Raw genomic sequence first — 25,351 nt, 5'->3', positions numbered from 1 at the left:
GGGGCTGCAGCATTCGATTATAACCAGGTGGGTTAGCGTTTCCCCCAGTCTCACACAGGAAGGCCCCCTGCCATGCACCCAGAAGCACATGGGTCCTTGATCCGAAGGCGGTCTGACCCACAGCTGGCTACTCTGCCGCCCTCTCTAGTGTGAGCTGTGAAACCGATGGCTTGGGGGAACACTGACGCTCTGCTGAGGCTAGCAGCAAGGTGGGGAGAGGGCAGTTATTCCGGTGTCTCTTATAGGCTGTGAACACCCGTCCTCTGAGCTGAGACCTGCCCTACTTGTCACACCCATGGGGTCACGAAACAGTTATGGGGTGTCTGGGGAAATGGCTCGTCCTGCACCGATGACATTAAAGTCAGATCAGAGCAGGGGAAGATTTTCAAGGGGTGGATTCTTGCCCAGTGGTTCCCCAGTGGGCGTGGATTTCCCTGTGACTGTTCGTGCCTAGCTCCAGAGCCTGCTGGACAGCGTCCATCCATCTTAGGTGCAGCTGATCACCCCCTGTTTCTCCCCAGTGCACCCTATAAAATGTCCCACTGTGCACTCATGTCCTCCAGCAAGCTCAGGCCTTAATCATAATCAGCCCTAGTATATCTCAAATAGCTTTACAGAGGAGGTCGGTATCATTAGCCCTGTTCTATGGGTGGGGAAACTGAGGCACAAAGCAAGCATGATTTGCCTGTGATGAAGCTGAAATTAGAACCCACATCTTCCAGGTCCCAGGCCACTATGCGATGCAGGAGGGCACACGGCTCGGAAGAGAAAGCCCCATACCTTGGCCTCGCTGCTGTATCTACACCCCTAACACCAGGCGTTCCCCCACCCCCAGCATTTCCCTTCCATTGCCTGCCCACCTCCCTGCGACACTGTCCCCGTTCTCCCCGCCCCGCCTCCCAGCCTGTGTTCTTTGCCAAGTGTCTTTAAGGAAGGCGAGGGGAAGGGAATTGCCTCGGTCCCTGATTGCAGGTGGAGTGCCTAGGCACTACCGTAATACACCTAATAGCAATACAAACATACAGCACCTGGCACGATGCGGGTCCTGCTCCATGGCTGCGGTGCCTCGGTTTTACCGTAATACACCTAATAGCAATACAAGCATACAGCACCTGGCACGATGCTGGTCCTGCTCCATGGCTGGGGTGCTTAGGTTCTACCGTAATACACCTAATAGCATTCAAAATATTCAGAGCCTGGTGCAATAGGGTCCTCCTGGCTAGTGGCGGGGGCAACTGGGTGCTACCGTAATGCACCTAATAGCAGGGGAAATGTTTTGCCCTAATACACCTAATAAATGATACACAATGACAGGCCCAGTGGGCTCCAGCATGGGAACTCTCCAGGATCCTGGCCGCTGCGGGGAGGTGGTGGGGCGAGAGCAGAAAACATTCAAGTCTATTGAATTTGGTGCCTGTGAAAATCTTCCCTCATTCAATTCGAGGGGGAGGGGGCTGAGTTATGGCGAGGGGCAGGAGAAGCTTGGTGATCACAATGGGCCTTTCTGACACACACACACACACACACACACACGGGGGGGGGAGGGGGCAGCTCCCAGCTTAACCTTCTCCCTCCAGCCTCTGAAGGGTTAAAAAACAAAACCCACCCGGATTTGGGTCAGGAGCTCAGCCAATCGCCTCCATCCCTGGCTGTGGCTCGCCCAGCCTGCCAATAGCGTAGGGCTTGTGTCTGTGCGCTGGGTTTTTGCGGTGGGGGGGGGGCATCTTTTCTCACACCTCCCCGGACGGGATCGGAGTGCTCCCCCGTTTCGGGAAAGGGAGCGGCTGGAAAGGGATCGGTGCTGCACCTGCTCGGGGGCAGGGGGAAGCGATCGGGCTGGAAGGGGGAGCCCCCCCCCCCGCACCCAGGTACCAGCTGATTTGCACTCGGCACCGGCTGTCTCAGCAGCGCCGGCCTCTCCCCAGCGACATGGGGGAGAGGCTGGGGACCCCCCTCCCCCCGCCCGGCTGGGCTCGGGGTGGGGGTGCTACAGCCGGGGGCGGATGAGCGGGGAGGATGCTGCAGTCTGGGCCGGGGAGACATCTTACTGCGTCGAGCGGGTGTCCGGCTCAAGGTGCCTGAGCTGGGCGGGGGGGCTGCTTCCCTTGCGGCTGCGGGGCGGGGGGCAGAGGGAGTAGATCGTAGGGTGTGTGTCTGGGGTACAGGCCGGGGCTGGGGTATGGGCACGGGGGACAGGCTTGGGGCGGCAGTGGAGATGCTGGGGGGTGGCTGGGGTATAGGAACGGGGGGTAATAGGGGGAGAAGGTCTCGAGGGGGAGGAGCTGGAGGCAGGTGGCAGGAGGGATGAGAGAGCAGGTTTGGGGGGAGGGGCAGGGAGGGAACCGTCGGGGGGAGCAGGGGTTACACCCCTAGGGCTGGGGTACAGGCTGCAGATATGGGGGAACCTCGCTGAGCCTGCTGGAAGACTGGGGAGGTGGAATGAGGGGGAGGGTCTTGGTATAACCCCCGTGCCTCCTCCCCCCCAAGATGTCTCCAGGCCCAGCCTGGCTGCCAAGTCCCCAATTGCTCCCCCACCCTGGGGGACTGGCCCATGTGGGAAGAGGGTAAACCCCCTCCCCTTTCGCCCGCCCACCAGCCACCATCCTGATTAAACTGGCCAGTTCCTGCCATAAGCCTCCCCCTGAATCTTGCCTGGGCTGCAGCTTGGGAGGCAACTAAGGGATAGGAGTGGGGTGGGGGGTAGTTGGGAGGCAGGACTCCTGGGTTCTATTCCCAGCTCTGGGGATGGAGGGGTTGCCGGGAGTCAGGACTCCTGGGTTCTATTCCTGGTCCGGGGAAGGGAAGGGGGGTGTCTAGTGGTTGGAGCAGGGAAGGCTGGGAGCCAGGACTTTGTGGGCTGGGGTGTGTTTTCTCCTCCAGCTCTGGCCCCCCTCGGTCCCTGTGTGACCTTGTGAAGTCCTTTCCCTTCTCCGCGACTCGTGGGGGTTAAAACCTGATTTCCAGAGTGGGTTGCCGGGGGGTAATTCACAGGAGTGTGAAGATTCTGGGATTAAAGGAGCCGGGGAAGCACAATGCATTATTATGGAGTAAAGCAGGGGGCTGGGAGCCAGGACTCCTGGGTTCTATCCCAGCTTTGGGAGGGGAGGGGGGTCTAGTGGTTAGACCAGGGATGGCAATTGAGAGGCAGGACTCCTGGGTTCAATTCCCAGCTCTGCCACCAGTTTGCATGACCTTGGGCACATCACTTTCCCCCTGATTAAAATGGAAATAACCCCCCCATCTCATTTTGGTGAGGGGCTTAGACTGCACCCATTAATCCCTTTTGTCTCTCTCCCGCACCCCCTGTCACTGGCCTTGCAGGATTGAGCAAGAGCCTGGGGATCCCTTGCCCCCCTCCCTTGAAGCAGCACCGTCTCTGAGCCAGACCCTGGACACCCCCACGCCGCCATGTCGACCATCAATCCAGAATAGTGAGTCTGGGCTGCCAGAACCAGGGGTTGCATCGCATGGCTGGCAGGAGGTGGGGGGGATGCTGAGCAAAAGGTGGCCGTTGCATGCAATGAGTTGGGTGGGTCTCAGCCTGGTTCCTGGAGGGCAGCCGTCCCCTTTGCATAAACAACTGCAGTAGCTGGCATTGCTTGCCCGCCCGCCCTGTAATCCTGTGCAGTGGGGCACGTGGGGCAGGGGTTAGAGATGGGAGAGCCCTGTGATGGACTAAGACACAAATCAGTCGTATCCTGCAGCATCGTACCACCCTTTCTCCCTACCGTGCAACCAGGGCCAGCTCCAGGCACCAGCACAGCAAGCAGGTGCTTGGGCCGGCCAAGGGGAAGGGGCGGCGCGGCGGGTCCCTCGATCCCTCTCGTAGGGAAGGACCTGCCGCCAAAGTGCCACCGAAGAAGAAAGCGGCGCTGTGGAGCTGCCAGCGATCGCGTCTTTTTTATTTTTTGCTGCTTGGGGCGGCAAAAACCCTGCAGCCGGCCCTGCGTGCACCCCTGCAAGATGCTTGGATTCCCCTCACTCTGAGGGCTGCCTGCCCATGCTGTCCACCTCCGTCTCCCTGGGTGCTTTAACTACTTTTAAAAGGGGGTGGGGGAGGAATTGTCTGCAGAGGAGATATAGGGTGAATGGGGCACATTAAGCAGATGATGGGCCGGAAATATTGCCCAGATGTTGGGGGGGGGGCTGTTAATGTGCCCAGATGTGCTAAGCACAGATCTCTCAGAGAAGGGAACAGGATCCGTTGGGGGGAGGTGTCTGTGTGCATATGGGTGGGGGGGAGCCCTGTGTTCTCCTGGCAGGCATTAGAAGGGATGGGGGTGGTTGCTGGGGTCCTCGGCCTTGTGAGCGGGGTGATGTCACTCTCTGTTGGCCACCCGCAGCCACTGCAATCACCTGCCCCTATCAGAGAGCCACTATCAGGGGCTGGCGGTTCCTGCCCTGAGTCCATCATTGGATCCCTGCTGGCGGCTGTATGGCTGCAGCGGAAGGGGGGGGTTTACTCAACTGCTAGAATTGCCCCCCCCAAGGCATTTCAGGGAGTCACCCTCCCCTCTCCCCAACAGTGACTACTTGTTCAAACTCCTCCTGATCGGGGACTCCGGGGTCGGCAAATCCTGCCTCCTGCTGCGCTTCGCGGTGAGTATCGGAGATGATTATTTATTAGGTGTATTACGGTAGTGCCTGGGCACCCTGCTCATAGACCAGCCCCCCATTGTGCCAGGCGCTGTACATTTGTATTGCTATTAGGTGTATTACGGTAGTGCCTGGGCACCCTGCTCATAAACCAGCCCCCCATTGTGCCAGGCGCTGTACATTTATATTGCTATTAGGTGTGCCTAGAAGACAGGTCACCCACCCCATGGGGACCATGGACACTCTTGACTCTAACAGCTCTTCCCCTCTCCAGGCCCAAGGAGGGAGAGAAACCAAGGACCCTGATGAAGGAATTTCTCCCATCCAGTGGGGGAAGCAAGAATGATGGGTGGGAACAAAGTCTAGTGGGTTAGAGCTGTGGGAGGGATGGGAGAAGGGGGCTGGGAATCAGGTCTCCTGGCTTCTCTTCATAGCTCAGTCAGCCCCTCGCTGTGCGACCTTGAGCGAGTTGCTGCCTTGTTCCCTACCTCAGTTTCCCCGTTTGTGACGTGATAAAAATACCATATGGCCTGAACCTGAGGGGTTGAGGGCTTGTGCATCTTACTAGGGTAAAGCCACTGTCCTCTCCAGGATAGAATTGGAACTGCTCATTTGTGTGTCCTAGCCCCTGTGCTGCTAAGAGCTGATGAGGATTCTCCTTTAGCTCCAGTGGCTAGGCTTTTAGAGCAGGGGGAAGCAGGTGCTAAGCTTTTAGTCGCTGTGAAGTTCCTAGGGGCTGTGGAGTGGGCAGCACAGTGGCACCATGATGGCAGGGGGACAGTGTTGGGGGAGCACTCAGTCTGGGGAAGGCTGAGGGGCCTTGCTGGGCTCCCCCATGCCCCATCACTCGCTGTCCCTCCTCTCTTCCCCAGGATGACAATTACACAGACAGCTACATCAGTACCATCGGGGTGGACTTCAAGATCCGGACCATCGAGCTGGAGGGGAAAACTATCAAACTTCAGATAGTGAGTTCATGGCAGTCGGGGGTGTCAGGACCCCTGGGTTCCATTTCTAGTTCTAGGAAGGCAGTGGGGTCTACTGGTTAGAGCAGGGGGGCTGGGAGTCGGGATCCCTCGGTTTCATTCCCTGCTCTGGAAGGGGAGTAGATTCTGGTGGGTTAGAGCGGGGGAGGGCTGGGAGTTGGACTCCTGGGTTCTATGGGCTCCCAATCACAGGACACTGCATGGATACTGACAGGGGGGAGGGGGTCTACACCGGGTGCTGCACAGGTCCCAGGTGAGGTCGGGGGGTTCCCCCTGTCATGCCGTTTGCTGCCCTGACCCCAGGCGAGGTCGGGAGGTTCCCTCTGTTGCGCCAGGTGCTGCACGGCCCCCAGACAAGGTTGGGGGGGGGTTCCCTCATCATGCCAGATGCAGCGACTCACATGGGGAGTTAGGGGCAGAGCTGGGAACTGAGTCTGGGGCTTTCACCCCCAAGGCCAGCCAGTCGGGGGGCTCAGCAGCGCCCTCTGCAGAGCTCGGAGCCAATGTGCCATCACAGTCCTGCATATCCAGGCTGCTCCCTGTGGGTGTCGCCGCCCGCTTGTTTCCATCACCCAGACAAGCTCTTTCGTGTGTTTCTCCCCCACCCCGAAGCGAGCCTCCCCACAGCTAGGGCAGGGACGTGGCTGGAGGCAGAAAGCTGCTGGTTTCCCTGTGTTTGCTGCTTATCAGAGGTGTGGGGGCCACGTAGTGGTTAGAGCAGGGGGCCGGGCTCCTGGGCTCTCCCAGGCACTGGAAGGGGAGTGGGGTCTAATGGGTAGAGCAGGGGGTCTGAAAGCAAGGAGTCTATTTCTGACTCTGGGGGGGAATGCTGGCCGGAGGCTAGAACTGGGGGGTTGGGAATCCAGACACCTGGGTTCCGTAGTCCATTAGAGCGGAGAATTCAGAGCCAGGACTCCTGGGTTCTATCCCTGGCTCTTGGAGGGAGTATTGTGAGAGGGGCTGGGCGCCAGGACTCCTGGGTTCCCTTTCTAGTGGTGGGAAGGAGCATAGTCCATGTGTCTTTCTTTCCCTGCCCTGCAGTGGGACACGGCCGGCCAGGAGCGCTTCCGGACGATCACATCCAGTTACTACAGAGGTGCACACGGTATCATCATTGTGTATGATGTAACGGACCAGGTGAGTCTGACCACAGAGCCCTTCCTAAGGGAGGGCATTATGCCAGGTACGGACTTGCCCTTGGTTATAAATGACTGTGGCTTATCAGGGTTCTTCATCCTGGGGTGGGACGTGGCAGCTGTTTGTGCCAGGATCATGTCACGCTGCAGTGGATGCAGCCAACTCTGGGGTGGGACATGGCAGCTGTTTATACTGGAATCATGTCACCCGGCACCGAGATGCAGCCACCTCTGGGGTGGGGCACAGTGGCTCTGGATCATGTCACCTAGTGGAGAGGGAAAGCTACCTCTGCATTGGGATGTAACAGCTGTTTCAACAGCTGTATAGAAACTACGCAGCGTTTTAAGGCCGGAAGGGAAGGAGAATCCAGTTTCCCAGTGAAAGTGCAGAGGAAAATTTAATGGTATCTGCATGGGGATTTTATTTTAAATGAACAGCCCTTTTTTGGCTTGTGTGTAGTAGATACAAAGCTGGCTGCCTTCTGCCCTGGGCTGATCTCAGATGCGGGATTTCTTCCGTGAAGCGGTGCGCTGCCTGTTGTTTAAAACAGCTGCCACACTGATTCCGTCCTAGAGGCAGCTGCATGCGTTTGGTGGGAGACCTGAGCATTGCATGCGAATGATCTTTGCATTCTCTCAGAGCAGCTCTGTGCCAGCCAAGGACTCTGTGTCAATAACAGCACCAACTTTGTTAAAGTCGAGGAGGAGAAATCAAGTCTTGCTAGAAATGTAAATGAATCCGCTGGGCTGAAAATCCCAACGCCTGCATGGCCAGGAGGGTCCCTTTCAACCCTGAGATTCTATTCTAAGAGGGTAGCCGCTCCGAGACTGGCTAAGTCCATTGCTTGGGAGTGGAGCAGTGGAGCCTTTCCCTCCAGGCTGTGGATTCAAGTCCTGCTCAAGGGAGCAACACCTGAGAGTCACTCCCAATTAAAGTCCCCCTGACTTGTAGGGGACAATCCCACGCTGGCGGGGGGTGGATCAGGTGAAGGCTGATGGGCCTGCCCCCAGATGTAGAGGGGGGTTAGACTGCAGGCAAGGCCCCTGCCTCAACCCCCTGGGAGCAGGACTTCCCAGAAAGAATCAGGAAAGCGCTGGGTCTCTGGAAACGTCACTCTCAGACTCTCTCCCATCTCCGCTCCCCCCAGGACTCGTTCAGCAACATGCACCTGTGGCTGGAGGAGATCGGCCGCTACGCCAACGAAAATGTCAACAAGCTGATTGTGGGCAACAAGAACGACCTGACGTGCAAGAAGGTGGTGGATTACATCACGGCCAAGGTCAGTACCGGGGGGGAAGAATAGTGCACGTGTCGCACACTTAAACCCCAGCCCACAAGCACCAGGGGAGGGCTCCCGTGAATAACCAAGCTGACAGGGCAAGGCGGGGTTCTGCCTGGCACTAACCGTGGCCTTTCGTGTTTTCCTTCCCCTGGGGCAGGAATACGCGGACACGCTGGAGGTGCCGTTCCTGGAGACCAGCGCCAAGACCGCCACCAACGTGGAGCAGGCCTTCGTCACCATGGCGGCCGAGATCAAGAACCGGGTGGGCAGCGGCCTCCCCCACAGCGACAGCCACCAACCCAACCCCCACATCCAGAGCGCCCCCCTGCGGCAGGGCCGGGCCGGCGCAGGGGAGGGCGGCGATGGAGGTCCGGGCTGCTGTTAGGGAGGGGATTTTCTCCACCCACTTACCCTTTGGTGGGGAGCTTCTCGGTGTCTGGGACTATGGCTGGGGATCAGGACGGCTGGGCAGGGGGACCCTTTGCAGCACCCTATTTATTTGCAATAGATTTTTACAGGCTGCGATCCAGCTCCCTGCATCCCTCTCCAACCGCATGGGCGCACCTTCCCCCTTGGCTAGCCAAGAGACACTCAGGGCCAGCTACTGATCTGGGCTCCTGGCGAGCTGAGGTACTCCAAGCTCCATCCTCTCCTCCCTCGGCCATTCTTGATCCCCGCTGCATGGCCATACAGCCAGCCCTGCTCTGCACCCTTCAGGCCTGTGGAAGGGCATCAGCTGCTCCGAACAGAGCCGGGCCTGGGAAGGAATCCCCAAATGCCGAAGGACGCGCAATGCCTTCCTGTGTGGGGGTGGAAGGCGCCGTAGCCACAGACCGAGCAGCAAGGAACTGTGCCGTGGCACCCAGGACAAAAGCAGAACGTGCCATAGCCTGTGTCCTCTCTTAACACAGCCTCGTGGGCGTCTGGCACCAAGTTAGCATCTTTATCGTGTCCAAATGCTTGAATTTCTCCCCCCTCGGCTCAAGACTGAAGAGTGGCTTGAACATTCAAAGCTTGGCAGAAAGGCGACTCGAGCAGGGGCCTTGTTAATCCAGAGTGAGATCCCGTGGCTGGGCGGGGTCAGCTGGAAAATAGGATGCAGGTTTTTAACACCATGGGCGGTGAGCCAGCGGAGGAGCTCTCTCAGCACCGGGCTGGAGTCTTCATCACTCTGGCGTCTCAGCGAGATTGCATGTCCCGTTCTAGAGCCGAGCGAGCTCCCCCACCAGCTAGGGGCTGAATGCTGGAATTCTGGTGTGTGAGGCACCAGCCTGGCTTATGGGGAGGTTTTTGACTAGAAAGATTCGAAGGAGGGTCAAATTTCAATCCTGCCTCCCTGGCAGAATTCCCCCCACACCTTCCCCGGTTTGCAAACCGCCCCACACACACACACCTTTGCTCACAACTGATGTTTTCAAAAGCTGCCTCCAGCCCAAGGTGGGGAGAGTTTGGCAAAATCCCTCCCCACTGAGCAGGGCCACAGGGGATGAGGACCTTGCTGCATTGATGGGCTCCAGCCTGTTCCGAGTGGGACGGTCCCTGTCCTGGGGGGTGGGGGATTTAAAGGGATGTGTGTTTGATGGGGTCAGGAGGTTATTGGGGGGGGGCGTAGAAATGGCAGCTGGGTTAATAGACTTGCTGGAAAATTTGCCCTTGGTATTTATCCTGTTGCCTTTGAAATACAGTTAACCCTCTAAAAGCAGCTTGTCTGCCAGGGCTTGACAGGCACGTCCCGGGGCTCACAAATGGCATGTACCGGCCGGGGACAGCAGTTAATCCCTGCTATGTAATACCGCTGAGATTTTTAGGGCTTGCAGGTGCCCTAGGAATTAAAGGCTCCACCTACAATTGATTCCTGGAGCTTTGCATCAGTCCAGCCCAGAGCACTTTGCTAAGCAGAGCCACAGCCTTAGTTCCATTTTACAGATGGGGAAACTGAGGCACCGAGCAGGGGCGTGACTCACTCATGGACCCCCAGCAGGCCCTAGGGCTGTGCTAGGAATAAGATTCGGGTGGCCAGTGCTCTAACCCCTCGGCCATGCTCCCTCCTGCCTGCGTCATATTCCTCAGCCAGGAGGCCCCAGCTACCTCATTGGGGCTCTTGCTTTTCTTAAGGCTGATGGCTTTGAAGCAGAAGGAAAGGTTAAACTAAACAGGCCAGTCAAGCGAGTCCTTCACAGCTGAGGAACGGGAGGCAGGACAGGAACAGGAAGCCAAAAAATCTCACAAAGACACAGTCATGAGGGATCTCAGCGTAATGTCCCTAGGGAACACAGCGAGACAGTGCAGGCTGTACTGTACCGTTTCGTTTAAACTTTGGCCTAAGCAGCTGGTTGTGTAAGGGCCACGGCCCACTGCATTAAAGGTCTTTAGGCACGTACCGCTGTCATGGACTCACAGATCGTGGCCCCATGCGATCCATGGGGGGTGCCCCTTTCAGTGAGACAGCCCTTCTTGGGGGTCCACTCTCTCGGGGTCAGGCCCCTCCACCTCCCAGAGCCGCACCTCTCGGAGCCTTCACACACCTGTTTCTCGCCGTGGGCCCCCTCAGGGAGTCCCCTCGCTCTGGACCCCCCCGGGCCTCCACTCCCGAAGGGGTTTATGCAACCCTGATCTCTAGCCCAGAGCGACTCTCAGCCAGCATAAAACAGGAGGGTTTACTGAGGGTTGAACACAGCGCAGGAAACTCTCAGGGCCTCAGGCCTGGCCTCCCTCAGCCCAGCACATCCCAGTCTCCCTGCATCGAGCTGGGCTCTGCCTGCTCCTCCTCTCCAGCCCAGAGCCCCCCTGCTTCCCAGCTGGGCATCCGATATCCCCAGCCCCGAGCCCCCTCTGTCCATTGTCGTCTCTCCAGGTAAACAGGCTCGTAAACAAGATGGTCTGGGCCTCCTCTCCTCTCTTCTGTCCTGTGGCCCCTCTGGCTGGAACCAGCTGGTCAGGTCCCTGGGGTCCTCTCTTCGCAGCCCATTGTCCTCCCACTGGCCAGAATCAGCTGTGACTCCTGAGCTGGGTCTCCAGGTCACCAGTTGCTGGGGTCTCCATCCTCCCAAATTCCCTCTCCGGTCCTCTGTAACAACAAACTCCTCCCCTCACCTTGTTAAACCAGTAACACCCAGGGACACTGAGTCCCTCTCCCTCTGCACAGGAAAACACAGAAAACCCAAAAAAAACCCCCACTTCGTCACAACCACTCATTGGTGTCAGCCCAACATACAGCCTTCCCCCCTCACACACTATTAATTTCAGTGGGAATGAGGCACCTAAATCCCTTCCAGGAGCCAGGCCAAACCCTCTGAGCATGGGCAGCCGTGCCCCGATATTCGATGTGAAGGTTCCCACTTTAGCTTGCAACCATTCCCAGCAGCTAGATGTGCCGGCCGGCCAGCAAGGGCCCCAGAATGGCATGCACACAGCTGGATTGGGCTGGGGGCTGCGGCAGCCGGAGATTTCGCTGTGCCTGGTGGCAGATGATGGCACAGGCGGGTAAAGGGTGTGGTCGGGGCACAGCAGGTGAACAAAGAAGGGGGGGCCTGGCAGAGCAAGGGGTGGGTGGCTCCTGGGTTCCATTCCCAGCTCCAGGAGGGGAGTGGGGTCCAGTGATTAGAGCAGGGGGGCTGGGAGCCAGGACTCTTGGGTTCTAGTCCTGGCTCTGCAGGAGGAGTGTGGTCTAGTGGTCAGAGCAGTGGGGGACGGGCTGGTAGTGAGGACTCCTGGCTTCTATCTCTGGCTGTGGGAGGGGAGGGGAGTCTAGTGGTTAGAGCAAAGGCACTGGGTTGGTGAGCTCAGCCTTGAGGGCCAGGTATTCCTGCTGTCCCCACAGCTGCCCCACTGTCTGTGCCAGGTACAAAAGAGCAAGGCAGATGCCTTCTAGTGGGCTCGCTTGCTTTACCCCCTCAGCTATGGGAATTTGTTCCCTTTTTAACCACGCTGGGTCCTGGATGCCAGGGGCCCGTGTAGCCAGTGGCCGTGGTTCTGTAGCAGGGGCCATGCTAACAAAATAATCGCATGCACGAGACTCAGTCGATCCTTCCCGAGGACTTTTTATTCTGGTGACGGAGCCCCTTATTTCCAGCCTTCCCTGGGGCTCTCTGCTGCTGAGCCACAAGACCCTCTCATTCACCCCCACCACCAGTCAGGGGCAGGGGTCCCGTGGGTTCTTCTGATTCGGAGGGAAGTAGAAGATGCGTCTCTGGTTCTCGCAGGGCCGGTAGGGAGAGAAATCCCGGGCTTCCTCCTCCAGGCACCCAGCAGAGAAGTTGCTGAAGAGAGAGACCTTGAGCTGCACCAGGACCTGGCGGGTCTGCGGCACAGTAGGAGGGAAGAAGGGCATGAGGCATAGAACCAAGGAGCAGAAATAAAAGCTTTGCCATGCATTGACATGCGGAACTCCCTGCTGCAGGAGAGACAGGTCCTCTCATAGCTTCAGTAGAAGGCCCTGGAGGCTCAGCAAAAACACACAGCCCTACCCAGCTCCACAGCCCCATTCTCTGTGACCCCAAGCCCCTGCTCAGCCCCAGCACCCACAATCCCCCACTGCACCTGCCCAACCCCCATGTCCCATTCTCTGTTACCCAGAATCCCCTGGGGCTCTGCCCAACCCCAGCATCTCAGCCTCTGCTTTCCAGAATGCCCCATAGCCTCTGCTCACACCCAGCACCCCATTGTTTATTACCCAGAATCCCTGGTGGCTCCTACCCTACCCAACAGCTGTTGCCCGTAGGCCCCTGGGGAGCGTAAGAAAGGCACCCACCTGGCCATCGGTCACACACTGCAGCTGATGCTCCTTCCCCAGGATGGGCACCAAAGCCTCCTGGAGGGTCTGGAGCTGCGGAGGCAGGATGGGACGGGTCAGCAAGCAGGACATTGGGGTGGTGACAGAGGTGGGAATCCCCTCTCCACAAACCATCATCTGCCAAGGGCAAACCCAGCCGGAAAAGCCAGGGATCCCAAGGGATGGGATTAGCCAAGCCCCTCATGCCAGGGACGGGGCCCTAGGGAGTCTGTGGGACAGCAGCCCTCAGGAGTACCTGGTAGCTGTGATTGCAGGACGGGAGGATCCCGGCTTTCTGGAACGCTCTGTGCAAAAGGGAGATGAATTGGGGTCGGACGGAGGGGCACAGGGAGGTAAAAATCACCCCGCAACTCCAGCACTGCAGTGCCACCAGAACGTCAGCCTCCCATAGGCACCGTCCGGAGAGAGTTAGCCCCATCTTGCCCATAGACAGACCCACCCCCAGACAGAGCCCCTATTCACCCCATAAACATCCCCCTGAGAGAGAGTGCTAACCTGTAGAGCACCCCGCTACAGATCCCCTGAGAGAGAGACCCCCCTAGTACTGTACATCAATCCCCAAGAAAGAGCCAGACCCCTGTTAAAGATTGTCCCAACCCCAGACTGTACAGCCCCCTAAAAGAGAGATCCCCCTATAGCTCCCCACCCCTGAGCTCCCCTCACTAGAGATCCCCCCAACCTATAATCCCCTCACTATAATCCCCCAACACTGAGAGATCCCCGTACTATAGATCCCCAACACAGAGATCCTGTCAACATTGAGAGATCTCCTACTATAGATCCCTCAATACTGAGAGATCCGCCAGCATTGAGAGATCCCTCTCTATAGATCCCCAACACGGAGCTCCCCTCACTATATTTCTCCAACACTGAGAAATCCCTGACTATAGATCCCCCCAATACTGAGCGATCCCCCCCATAGATCCCCAACACTGCGCTCCCCTCATAATCCCCCAACACTGAGATCCCCAACACTCAGAGATCCCCAACTATAGATCCCCCAACACTGAGAGATTCCCCCTCTATAGATCCCCAGCACCGAGAGATCCCCTCAATACAGATCTCCCACAGATGAAGATCCCCTAATTATAGATCCCAACCCTATAGATCCCTTCATGAGAGATCACCTCATGACAGATCCCCATCTCCCCCATGAGGCATCCCAATCGCTCAGCCCATAACCCAAAGCCAGTGAGAGACCAAGCCCCTGCCCCAGTGGGAGCTTTGCTGTCACCAAGGGGTGGGGTGGGGGGGGGTTTGGAAGTGTCTCCCCCCCAGCCCCACGGGGGGGCTGGTCTCCCTTGTTCTCCTGCCCTGCGCCCGGCTCGCCCTGTCCCCGGCTCGCCCTGCGCCCGGCTCACCCGTCAATGTTGTACGTGGTGCGCAGGTCGAGGGCTGCCCCGAAGTACTTGCTGGGGGAGCTCAAGGCCTCCATGCACCCAGCGCAGGTCCCGTGCTTCTGCCACTCTTCCTTCCTGAGGGGGACGGGGGGGGATAAATGCCCATGAGTCAGTCACATGCCCCACCCCAGGCTCCGTGCTGGGAATCCAGGCTGGGGGATCTGCCGGCCACGACAGCCGACCCGGTACGGCAGCCTCCCCGTGCCTCTGGCCTCTTCAGCATCCTCTCTGTGGCCTCCTCACTACCCTCCCCCACAGCTCTCTCCCCTCCCCTCCCTCCCCGTGGCACCCCCCTCGCTTTCTCCCTGCAGCTTGCCCCATTTCCCACCCTGAGTCCCAGCTCTAACCTCCCCACACGTCCCCAGCCCCTCCCCAATCCTCTCCTCTCCATCAACCCAGCCCCTCCTCCCTCGATGGGCCTGAGAGCCTCCCGCCCCCCAACACTCCCCGGCCCCCCCACTCACCAGAATTTGAAGTTGCTGGCGTTGAGGAAGGAGGGCCAGTGCTGGGCCAGCTGCTTGGGCAGATCCTGGCATAGGAGAGAAAAGCAGGCAAGGCTGAGAGGCCCCTCCCTTGTCCCGGGGGATGGGGTAGGGGACAGGGGTCCCACAATTTGGCCCAGGGTCACCCTCTCCTGTACAGAGGAGACATCAGCTCCCAGCAGGCCATGCTCCAGCTCCATCCCCTCTGGGATGAGACCACAATCCACCAGTGCCCCCCAAGCCAGGTAATCATCCCTTCCTCCCCCCCTCATGACTCCAAGAGGAGGCAGAACCCCCCCACCTCAGTCTCCCAGCTACGTACCCCTGGGGTGGGGTCACATAAGGAGGAGATTTATTCTTTCCATTCCTCAGATCTAACCCTCAGCCTTGCCCTGCCCGTTCCTGATTCAGGGTCAGGAGCAGTTGGCTGCTTACCCACAGCTACCAAGGAGATGTCAGGAGACAGGACTAGATTCTCCACCGCTTTGCATTCATTCACACTGGTACCTCTCGCACACATGGGAAAACTGAGGCACCAGGGAGGGAGACTCGGCCTGCGCAAGGTTAGATAGGGTGACTGTGGAAGAGCCAGGAAGAGAACCCAGGAGTCCTGGCTCCCAACACCCACCCCATTCTAACTGCTAGACCCCACTCCCCTCCCGGGGCCAGGGATGGAACCCAGGAGTCCTGGCTCCCAGCCCTGCTGTGGTTGGATTAGGACGTACTGGATGTGGGGTCGGGGGGGGCATCACTTACCATCAGGTCAGAGGGGAAGAGGTGCCAGCAGCTGCAGCAGTTCATGACGCTGCTGGGCCTGGGATCAAGGGGCACAGAGTTAGGGGAAAGGCTGCTTTGACCCCGCGCCTCCCACCCGCCTCAAGGGGTGTCTCTCACCAGAGCCCGTGGATGGTCCAGCTGTCAGCAGACTCTGGGACGACGCAGTCAAACCTCGGCCCTAGAGCCTCCAGGCAAAGGAACCGGGAAATGGTCACGTCCCAGTTTAGCCTGCCACCCCCTCCTCCACACACACTCAGCTATTCCCACTGGAATCAGGACTCCTGGGTTCTAGCCCCTAGGGTAAGACCATGGGCCCAGCTGGCAGGCAGCCACCCCGGTTTAGTTCCCTAATGCCAGGCTTTTCAGACAGCACATGTGGCAGGTCTGCTTGCTACCTGTAGGTGGCAGCCGCAGCCAGGTATGGGGGCTGGGAGAGCGGAGGTGCTGGGGGGCAGGAATCAGATAAAGGGGGGAAGGTTTGAGGGTGGGGCGGCAGGCGCTCACCACGCAGAACGATGCCGGCCACATCTGGACAAACTTCATGCATTTCCAGCTGCAAAACCTAGAGAGGCAAAGCAGAGCTTTGCAGAGACCACGCAGGGGCTGGGGGAGGGGGCAGGAGATGGGGAAGTGGAAATGAAGGGTGGCCTAGTGGCTTGGGGACTCTGGGTTCAAATCCCATCTCCCTACAGATTCCTTGGCCTTGGGCGAGTAACTTAGTCTGTGCCTCAGTTTTCCCATCTGTACAATGGGGATGATAGCCCCGCCCTGCCTCAGAGTGAGGGAGGGGTTGGGAGGATAAAAGCACCAAAGACTTTGAGGTGCCGAGATGCTGCAGCACTGGGGGGCTGTGCAAGTAGCACAGACAGGAAGTAGAAAATCTGGAGCCTGATTTAGAGTCACCCCATTTCTGCACCCAGGGCAGGGCTAGGATGGGAGGTGGCTTTAAGCCCCCTTTGTCCTTCTCCCCACTCCCCATTCTTGGCTCTGCCAGGGCTGCCCTAACTCACACGCTGTCCACTATGATCCCTAGGAGCGGAGAATAGGAACAGTACAGGGCCCTCCGGCCAGGCCCCCAATCTGCCCCCGGGGGGCAGAGAATAACCACAGCACAGGCCCCTCCTGCCACACCCTCAATCTGCCCTCTGGGGGGCAGAGAATAACCCCAGCACAGTGCACTCCAGCCATGTCCCCAGCCCACCTCCTACGCTGGGAGGCTCCCTGCATGGTGGGGAGAGAGGTTCCCAAGGGGCTTTCCCCAGCTCCTACTTCTGTGTTTCTTAAACAGACCTTGCACACCACATCGTCACCAATGCAAACCCTTCTCCCTGCCCCCCGGATGAGTGGGGAGAATCCCTCGCTAGAGGACGTTCTGCAACTTGCTTGCAGGGAAGGTGGGGATTCGGGGCTGTAATCTAGGGGTCAGTCCCCCCAGAATCCCCATATGAAGCCCACTGGGGATGGGGGTCAGTGCACCTATAGGTCCAGTGAGATCTCAGCTGGTCCCTAAGAATAGGAACAGGAGCCCTGGACCCCGCTCTGCCCCCCCAGCGCTGGAGCCAGCAGGCACCAGTGCAAAGGATCACTCACTGCCGGTGGCACCTACCCGCTTCGCTCCACCTGCTCCTCCCGGAGCATCTCCGCTCCGGCCAGCCACAGGAGCAGCAGCACGGCCCCACGCACCATCGTCCCTGCAAGGCAAGTACCAAACTGCTGACACGGGGGAGCAACGGCAGCCATGGTTGTCCCCGGACGGCACAGGCCACATGCTGCCAAACCCCCCCGGGGCAGCACCCATCCTAGGTGGAAGTCACTGTCCAGGGGTGGATTCGGCCAATCATCTCTGGGTGTGTGTGGGAGCCCCGGGTTGGATCCGACACCTCTCGGTTACCTCCCCAGGCCTCCATGAGAATATTGTATTCTATAGTATTGCAACTTTTTTTAATGGAAGAGGCCCCCGAAATTGCTTTGCCCCAGGCCCCCTGTATCCTCTGGGCAGCCCTGATGGGGAGCACTAGGAGGAGGAGGCTGGGAGTCGGGAATCTGGAGGGATCTGGGCTTGGATACCCCAGTTCACGAATGCCCAGCTTACCCTGCTCGGTCCGATCCGGCCAGTGCTGGAGAGAGACGCTGCCTGGCCGAAGGGTGGAGCCGGCCGGGGAGCCAAAAATGGAAAGCCCTCGAGCTGGTTTCACTTCTTCATACAGCAAAACACGTCCCTCGAGCACAGATGTGCGGGGACCCTGGGGGCCCTCAGCCACCACCATCAGGAAGTTCGATCGGTGGGTGGGTGCTGGGGGCGAGGGGTCTGGGGAGCTGCCCAAAGTGGATCCTGGATGGATATTCCTCACTCAGTAAAGGGAGAGGATGGGAGGAGATCATCTCAGGTGAGGAGGTGCCTTCCAGGGCTACGGAGGAGCAGCCCCGGGGGGCAGAGAATAGCCACAGCGCAGGGCACTCCGGCCACGCCCCCGATCCTCCCCCTATGGGCCCTGGGGGGCAGCAAATAGCCACAGTGCAGGATGCTCCGGCCACGCCCCCGATCCTCCCCCTATGGACCCTGGGGGGCAGCGAATAGCCACAGCGCAGGATGTTCTGACCATGCTCCCGATCTTCCCCCCATGGGCCCTGGGGGGCAGCGAATAGCCACAGTGCGGGATGCTCCGACCACACCCCCAATGGGCCCTGGGGGGCAGCCAATAGCCACAGTGCAGGGCGCTCCCACCACGCCCCCGATCCTCTCCCTATGGGCCCTGGGGGGCAGCGAATAGCCACAGCGCAGGGCGCTCCCACCACGCCCCCGATCCTCCCCCCATGGGCCCTGAGGGGCAGCGAATAGCCACAGTGCAGGATGCTCCGACCATGCCCCCGATCCTCTCCCTATGGGCCCTGGGGGGCAGCGAATAGCCACAGCCCAGTGCACCCTGGCCATGCCCCATACTGGGGGCTGGGTTCTTGGGGGGCTGTTTCTTGTTCCTCAGTGGCCTGAGCCTCAGGCCTCTATTCTCCCTCCTCTTGGGACCTTCCCTGCCCTCTCTGCCCACCCCCCGAGGGGGCCATGGGGGGAGTCCATGGCCCCAGAAAGACGCCCAGGCCTCTTGGCTTCAGCTTGCGACGCGAGCTCAGCTGCTGCCCTGGGTCTGGCAGCGGGACAGGCAGAGCGCCAGCCCCCCGCCCGGCAGCGTCCTTGTAAGGCCGGGACAGAGGGCGACGGGCAGGGGCGGCAGGAGAGAAGGCGGCAGGGGACGAGAGGAGAGGAGAGCGCGGCCCAGGCCCAGGACGATGCAGGCCCTTCTGGTAACGAACGCCCCCCCCCCACCTCCGCAGGGTAACCCCCCCTCAGAGCCACCCCCCTGATCCAAACACCCTGCCTGTCCCAGCCCCCTCATCAGGGTGCAAGTCTCCAGTCGGACCCCTCCGGATCCAGCCCCAGTCTAAACACCCCAGTGGATCCAGCCCCCCTCTGGATCCAGCCCCCCTCCAGATCCACCTCCACTCTAAACACCACTGTGGATCCAGCTCCCCTCCGGATCCAGCTCCAATCTAAACACCCCTGTGGATCCAGCCCCCGCCTGGATCCACCCCACAATCTAAACACCCCTATGGATCCAGCCCTCCTCCAGACACCCCCCAATCTAAACACCCCAGTGGATCCAGCCCCCCTCCGGATCCAGCTCCAATCTAAACACCCCTGTGGATCCAGCCCCCCTCCGGATCCAGCCCCCCTCCAGATCCACCTCCAAACTAAACACCCCTCCGGATCCAGCCCTCCTCCAGATCCACCCCAACACCCCTGTGGATCCAGCCCCCCTCCAGATCCACCCCCCAATCTAAACACCCCCTGTGGATCCAGCCCCCCTCCAGATCTACCACCCCCATCTACACACCCCCGTGGATCCAGCCCCCCTCTGAATCCACTCCTCAATCTAAACACCACTGTGGATCCAGCCCTACTCCAAATCTACCCCTCCAATCTAAACACCCCCGTGGAGCCAGCCCCCCTCCGGATTCACCCCTCAATCTAAACAGCACTGTGGATCCAGCCCCCGTCTAGATTCACCCCCCAATCTAAACACTCCTTGGATCCAGCCCCCCAAGATCTAAGCCCCCAATCCAAACACCCCCCTCACATCCACCCCCCCAGATCCATACACCCCCTCAGCTCTAACCCCTCCCTAGATCCACACACCCCCTCACAGCCCCAAATACCCCCAGCTCCAAGGAGGTCCAACCCCCCAGATCTGAACACTTCCAAGATTCAATCCCCTGCCCCCTTCAGGTGCAACCCATGTGTGTGAATCACTCCCCTGCGCTTTGCTGTCTCTAACCTTTGTTCCCTGCTGGGCACCGGCTTTTCGCCTTTGGGGGCTGGTTTTTTAAACCCGTCAGTCTGGTGCCTTTCAATAGCGAGGACATGACCCTCCTCTGCTGTGCTGCAGTTTCAGCCCGGTGTAAACACCGGGAGCAACTCCTGATTTACACCCTGGGTAAGCAAGAGCCCGACTAGGCACCGCGAAACTTATTATGTGTATTATGGTAGCGCGCCAGACATGGGCCATGACCCCATTGCGTTAGGTGCTGTACGTTTTTATGGCTCTTAGGTGTATTACGGTAGTGCAGAGGCACCCCACTCACGGAGCAGGCCCCCACTGTGAACTCACACGGCGCCTGGCCCAAGGCCCTCACCATCTGCGTACACGACAAAGACAACAGGTGCAGACAACCAGGGGAAGCACCAGGGAACGTTCCCAATTAAAGGCCCTGACTCCAGCTTTGGTCCGTTTAGTGCTTTCACCAGATCCTACCGGTTCTGGTTTTCTGAGCCACCCCATAATGACCCTGGAAACCCCCCAAAACAGAGGCCCTCTTCTTCCCCCTCCCCCCTCTGCATATACACACACAGACACGGATTCCCACAAACTGGAAACGATTCTGGTGCCACTGCGTTGGTTTGTTACGTGCCTGGGAAGGGGCAGGTACAAAAAGCCCCTGAAACTGCAGAGCAATGTAAAAAAAAAAAGGGAAGGGGTAAGAAATATGCCCAGGAATGGATCTGCCTGGCACCTTGCTCCTGTGCCAGCGTGTGCTTCAGAATGTAGATTCAGTACACAGGTGGGTTGGCACAGTGGGTAGACGGACGGATGAGCGCTAGGTAGAACGGCTGGCATGTAAACAGCTAGACAGAGGGTGGCATGGCAGAGGACGGGTGGCCTGAGCTGTGACTCATGGTGTGACCTGGGGCGAGTCACTGCAGGTCCCTGGGCCTCTGTTTCCCCATCTGTGAAATGGGATAATCAGCCTTCCTTCGGCTGTTTAGACTGGGAACCGTTCAAGGCAGGAACTGACTCTGATCTCAGTCAGGGTCTGCACAGCGCCCGGCCTGACGGGGCCCTGATCTCGGTTGGGGTGCAGGCATCGCCCGGCCCGACGGGGCCCCGGTCTCAGCAAGGCATCTAGGTTGCTAGGTGTACAAAGACAAATACTGCATGGGAGGGGCTAGGTCAGGAGAAATAAATGTTCCCTGCCCAGAAGGACATGATGCTTTGGCGCCAGGGAGCAGAGAGTTTGGAAGCAGTGGGGCCGTAGGCTTGGGTGTTAAAATTCCATGGTGGCCGCTAATCCTCCAAAGTCCCGGGTGGGCTGCAGGGATGTTTTCTAGGTGGATTAGATCTGCTGCTTAGGGGGTTCAGCAGAAGGAGGGTACAGATAAGAGGGAGTAAAGAGGGGTAGACCCCAGAGGTGGGGTGCAGGGAGAGGAAAGGGCACAGAGGCCTCTGCAGCTGCAGTTTCACTTTCCCAAGGTGACTTTAGATCTATTGGTGTCGGTAGTGGGATTCCCAGTCCTGCTCCCAGCAATGGCCTTAGGTCCGGCTGGAAGCTGCCCTGGGAAATCTGGACCCCTCCACGAGTTTCTTAGCAGCCTCTGCAGCACCATGACATCTTGTAGCAAACTAAGGGGTTCTCACTCTGGCCTCATCTGATGCCCAGGTGCTCCCAGCAGCCCGGATCCTGCAGCGTGAACCAGATTGTGACCCCCATTATGCAGCAGTGTAAATCCATTAGCCAGACCCTGGGTGCAGGGTGCTGTACATCCCCACCGGCTATCTCTCTCGCTGTCCCAGCCTCACTAGCCAGCCCCACTTTCACATGTGCTTTCACATCCGAGCAACTGCTGCTTTTGCTCTGTCTGTTCAGGAAACAGAAGCTGCACTGGGGTGTCACATGGTGGAAGGGTGGGGAGCTCCTGAACCTGGGCTCCACTATACCACCCGGCCCTGCACCCACCCTTGATTCAGCCCAGCTGTTGTAGCTTGGCATGTGGGAATCCTGACTGCCAGTCCCCTTGCTCTAACCACTAGACCCCACTCCCCTCCCAGCCCAGGGACAGAACCCAAGAGTCCTGACCCTCAGCCTGGGTTTGAGTCTCTGCTGGTCTGGGCCTTGTACTGGCATTTGCATGCATTAGATGCAAGCAGGGTGGAAACCAGAACCCAGCAAGATGATTCTGATCTCGCTCAGCCTGGTTTAAATCAGGAGTGACTCCCCTTGGGTCACTGGGGCTCATTCCCCTCTCGCTCAGCCTGGTGTAAATCAGGAGTGACTCCCCTTGGGTCACCAGGGCTCATTCCCCTTCGCCTAGCCTGGTGTAAATCAGGAGTGACTCCCCTGGCATCACCGGGGCTCATTCCCCTCTCGCTCAGCCCAGTGTAAATCAGGAGTGACTCCCCTGGCATCACCGGGGCTCATTCCCCTCTCGCTCAGCCCAGTGTAAATCAGGATTGACTCCCCTGGCATCAATGCCTAGACAACAGGACCAAGCCGCACTGGGCCATCTCCTCCCAGACGCTGGGACCTATGCGGGGGTGGGGGGGTTGATTTCACTCTGTTCTGTAGGTTCCTCATCACCTTTGCCCTCCTCCACCCTGTCCTCCCTCCCCACACCTGTGTCACAGACCTCCCGCGTGGGATCCCTCCGCTCCTTCGCCACCTCCACTCGCCACCAGCTGAAAAACAAAGTCCCTGAACATCAGAAGCTCTTTCAGGTGAGACAGACCCCAGCTTGAGAGAGGCAGGGAGGGGCCAGTGGATGGAATAGAGCAGGGGGTTGGCGGTCAGGACACCTGGGTTCTAGCGCCAGCTCTGGGTGGGGAGTGGGGTCCAGTGGTTAGAGCTGGGGTGGGGTCAGAACTCCAGGGTTTTATTGCCAGCTCTGCCATGGATGCAGGGTATAATCTTGGGGGTAGGCGTCCAAGTCCCTGCAGCGATTGGTGCCTCAGTTTCCCCACCCATTAAATGGGGATGGTAGCCACGTGAGGGTGTTGGCAAGGTTAGTGCATGAGGATCCTGGCATGAGTGAGGGGGATGGTGAGGAAGAAATGGGACCTTGACCCCCCCACTGGCAATGGGGCAGCTGCCTCCTGTGCACCCCCTCAGAGCCTGAGGTCACTCTACAGCCTCCCTGCCTCAGTTTCCCCACTTCTCAGGGCTCCCTCAATCACCCTATGAGAACAAACTCTTCTCTGGGTCAGCAACGCCCTCCTTGGGGCTGGATTTGTTACCCCAAAGCCAGTGCTTAAACCTCCAACCAGTCCAAGCTGCTCATCTCTCAGGCCAGGGCTTGCAGCCATCCCAGACAAGAGCTGTCTCCCTGGCCAGCTGCCTCCTGCTGCTCTTTATAGGGACATCTGCACCCAGCTGGCTCTGCTAATTAACCCCAGCCCAGGAGTGGGGGCAGGGCTAAGGGGATGGGGCTGGCTGGCTGGCTCCAGGCCTCTAGCCCTTAAAGTGGCAGTCCACAGTCCACCCCGCTACCCCCACGCTGCCATCTGTGCAGGCAGCCACGGCTCTTTCCTTTTCTTTGAATCTGTCCCATTCTCTGCACAAAGGATGTCTCGTTGCTCGGAAGTGCAGGGACCCTTGCTGGTTTCCTGATCCCCCTGTTTTCCTTCTCTGACTAGGCGGATAATGACCTGCCCGTGCATCTGAAAGGGGGCATGGTGGACGGCTTGCTGTATCGATTCACTATGACCATCGCTGTCTTTGGTAGGTGCTGCTTCCTGCTCAGGACACCTGGGTTCTATCCCAGGCTCAAGTCAGGGAGTGGGGTGTAGTGGTTAGAGCAAGGGGCACTGGGAACCAGGGATCCTGGGTTCTCTCCCTGGCTCAGGGAGGGGAGTGGGGTGTAGTGGTTAGAGTGGGGGGGCTGGGAGGCAGGACTCCTGGGTTCTATCCCTGGCTCAGGGAGGGGAGTGGGGTGTAGTGGTTAGAGCAGGGGAGGCAGGACTCCTGGGTTCTATCCCTGGCTCAGGGAAGGGAGTGAGGTGTAGCGGTTGAGGGGGATGGGAGGCAGGACTCCTGGGTTCTATCCCTGGCTTGGGGAAGGGAGTGGGGTGTAATGGTTAGAGCAAGGGGGGCTGGGAGGCAGGATTCCTGGGTTCTATTCACAGCTTTTTCACAGGAGTAGGGTCTAGTGCTTAGAGTGTGGGGGAGGGTTGTGCTGGGAGCTAGAAATCCTGAGTTCTCTCCCTAATTCAGGGACTAGTGGTTAGAGCAGGGAGCTAGGAATCCCCCCTTCTGGGTTCAGTTATTAGTTGTTTAATGGAGCTGCAGCAAAGTCCCCCTGAGTCATAAGCACAATTTGAATCAAACATAAGCCTGGTAGCTCTTAAAATAAAAGCCCAGGCCAGACAGGGAAATGAAACTGAACAAAGCCTGTTTCCGTCCCTGTTGTCATGATCCTTTTCTAGACCCATTTCCCTTTGGGGACTCGCAGAGGTATCGAGGGGGAAAGATTTAGCTGTGAATGAGGCAGCATGTTATAGCATTTCCTAGTGGTTAGAGCAGCAAGCTGGGAATCAGGATCCTTGGGTTCTGTATGCAGCTCTGGGAGGAAGAGAATCCAGTGGTTTAGAGCAGGGAGAAGTGGGAGGCAGGATTCCTGGGTTCTATCCCCAGCTCTGGGAGGAGAGTGGGGTTCAGTAGTTAGAGCAGGGGGGCTGGGAGCCAGGACTCCTGGGTTCCGTGTGCATCAGGGGCAGCGGTATGGTGTAGGGTTTGGGCCTCTCTTTCTATTCTGAAAATCCTACCAGTCATTCTCTTGCCGTTCCAGGCTCCTGTTACTCCGTCTTCTCGCTGGTCAGAGCTGCTTTCCCCCAGAAGAACAAATGAGATGGCAGCCTGGAATAGCTGGTTCCCCTGCCCCACTGGGGCCTGTTTGGGGCTGGAAGCAGAGAGCAGAAAGCCATGTACTTTAAGAAAACCCCAATCCTCAGAAATCAATAAAAAGCACCTTTAAAAACTGTGTCAGGGTAAGACCCCCCTTTGGGGGGCAGGGGGTGAGTGGAGTGGGTCTAACGTGAGCACAGTGAGGGGATCCAAATGTCTTTCCAAATACTGGAATGACTCTCAGCAGCTGCTGGGCTTGAACTAAGACTCAGAGATTCTGATTCCCAGCTCCGCCGATCCCGCACTGCCTTTGCTTCAGGAACATCCTGTGGCAGAGGGTTCCACAGGTTAACAGGGACAGACAGCGGGAGAAGCTGACGCCGCGATTGATGTCCTGATTCCCTGATTCAGCTATCCTGTTTCCTTCATTTAGTTACAGAAGCCTTTGCTTTGTTGGAGAAAGTGTGAGCTAGTGGGTTTGATTCCTGGACCTGCCATTGGCCTGCTCAGTGACCTTGGGTGAGTCACAGTACCACTCTGTGCCTCAGTTTCCCCATCTGTAAAATAAGGATAATGATACTGATGTCTTTTGTAAGCCCTGTATTGGAGCGACGGATTGTTACTTAAGGATGGTGGTGGAATAAATATGCTGACCAGGGGCCAGTTCAGTGGGTGTCACAGATATGAGTGGTCTAGTCATTAGAGCAGTGGGAGGTTGGGAGCTGCCAGGACTC

At 58.4% G+C, this 25,351-nt stretch overlaps 3 protein-coding genes across 4 annotated transcripts; 2 read left to right on the top strand and 1 right to left on the bottom strand.

Moving 5' to 3' along the window:
* Positions 1 to 3,353: 3,353 nt before the first annotated feature.
* LOC127037096 (ras-related protein ORAB-1-like) lies at positions 3,354 to 9,542 on the top strand. 2 transcript variants are annotated; one of them, XM_050928587.1, is made up of 6 exons: positions 3,354 to 3,431; positions 4,527 to 4,599; positions 5,469 to 5,564; positions 6,624 to 6,678; positions 7,867 to 7,998; positions 8,159 to 9,542. In XM_050928587.1, exons 1-6 carry the CDS (start codon positions 3,409 to 3,411, stop codon positions 8,905 to 8,907), a joined length of 1,128 nt encoding a protein of 375 aa, XP_050784544.1. In that variant the 5' UTR covers positions 3,354 to 3,408; the 3' UTR covers positions 8,908 to 9,542. The 2 variants fall into 2 exon arrangements, with proteins under 2 accessions (XP_050784544.1, XP_050784545.1); XM_050928588.1 differs by having other exon boundaries at positions 6,624 to 6,719; positions 8,159 to 8,487.
* A 2,475-nt stretch (positions 9,543 to 12,017) lies between these two features.
* On the bottom strand, positions 12,018 to 17,931 carry LOC127037113 (ribonuclease T2-like). Its single transcript, XM_050928609.1, has 10 exons — positions 17,545 to 17,931; positions 17,059 to 17,143; positions 15,957 to 16,014; positions 15,570 to 15,637; positions 15,432 to 15,489; positions 14,658 to 14,722; positions 14,155 to 14,268; positions 13,029 to 13,077; positions 12,752 to 12,826; positions 12,018 to 12,301 (listed from the first exon to the last, which is right to left on the bottom strand). The coding sequence occupies exons 1-10, from the start codon at positions 17,717 to 17,719 to the stop codon at positions 12,134 to 12,136; spliced, it is 915 nt and encodes a 304-aa protein (XP_050784566.1). The 5' UTR covers positions 17,720 to 17,931; the 3' UTR covers positions 12,018 to 12,133.
* A 700-nt stretch (positions 17,932 to 18,631) lies between these two features.
* Positions 18,632 to 24,753, top strand: LOC127037168 (cytochrome c oxidase subunit 7A1, mitochondrial). Its single transcript, XM_050928701.1, has 4 exons — positions 18,632 to 18,749; positions 22,406 to 22,495; positions 23,411 to 23,495; positions 24,562 to 24,753. Exons 1-4 carry the CDS (start codon positions 18,735 to 18,737, stop codon positions 24,618 to 24,620), a joined length of 249 nt encoding a protein of 82 aa, XP_050784658.1. The 5' UTR covers positions 18,632 to 18,734; the 3' UTR covers positions 24,621 to 24,753.
* Positions 24,754 to 25,351: the final 598 nt, after the last annotated feature.

Source organism: Gopherus flavomarginatus, chromosome 18 (assembly GCF_025201925.1).
Source record: "Gopherus flavomarginatus isolate rGopFla2 chromosome 18, rGopFla2.mat.asm, whole genome shotgun sequence".
Classification (NCBI taxonomy): Eukaryota; Metazoa; Chordata; order Testudines; family Testudinidae; genus Gopherus; species Gopherus flavomarginatus.
Note: the sequence above shows the minus strand (reverse complement) of the source record. Positions and strands in the feature narration are given on the sequence as shown.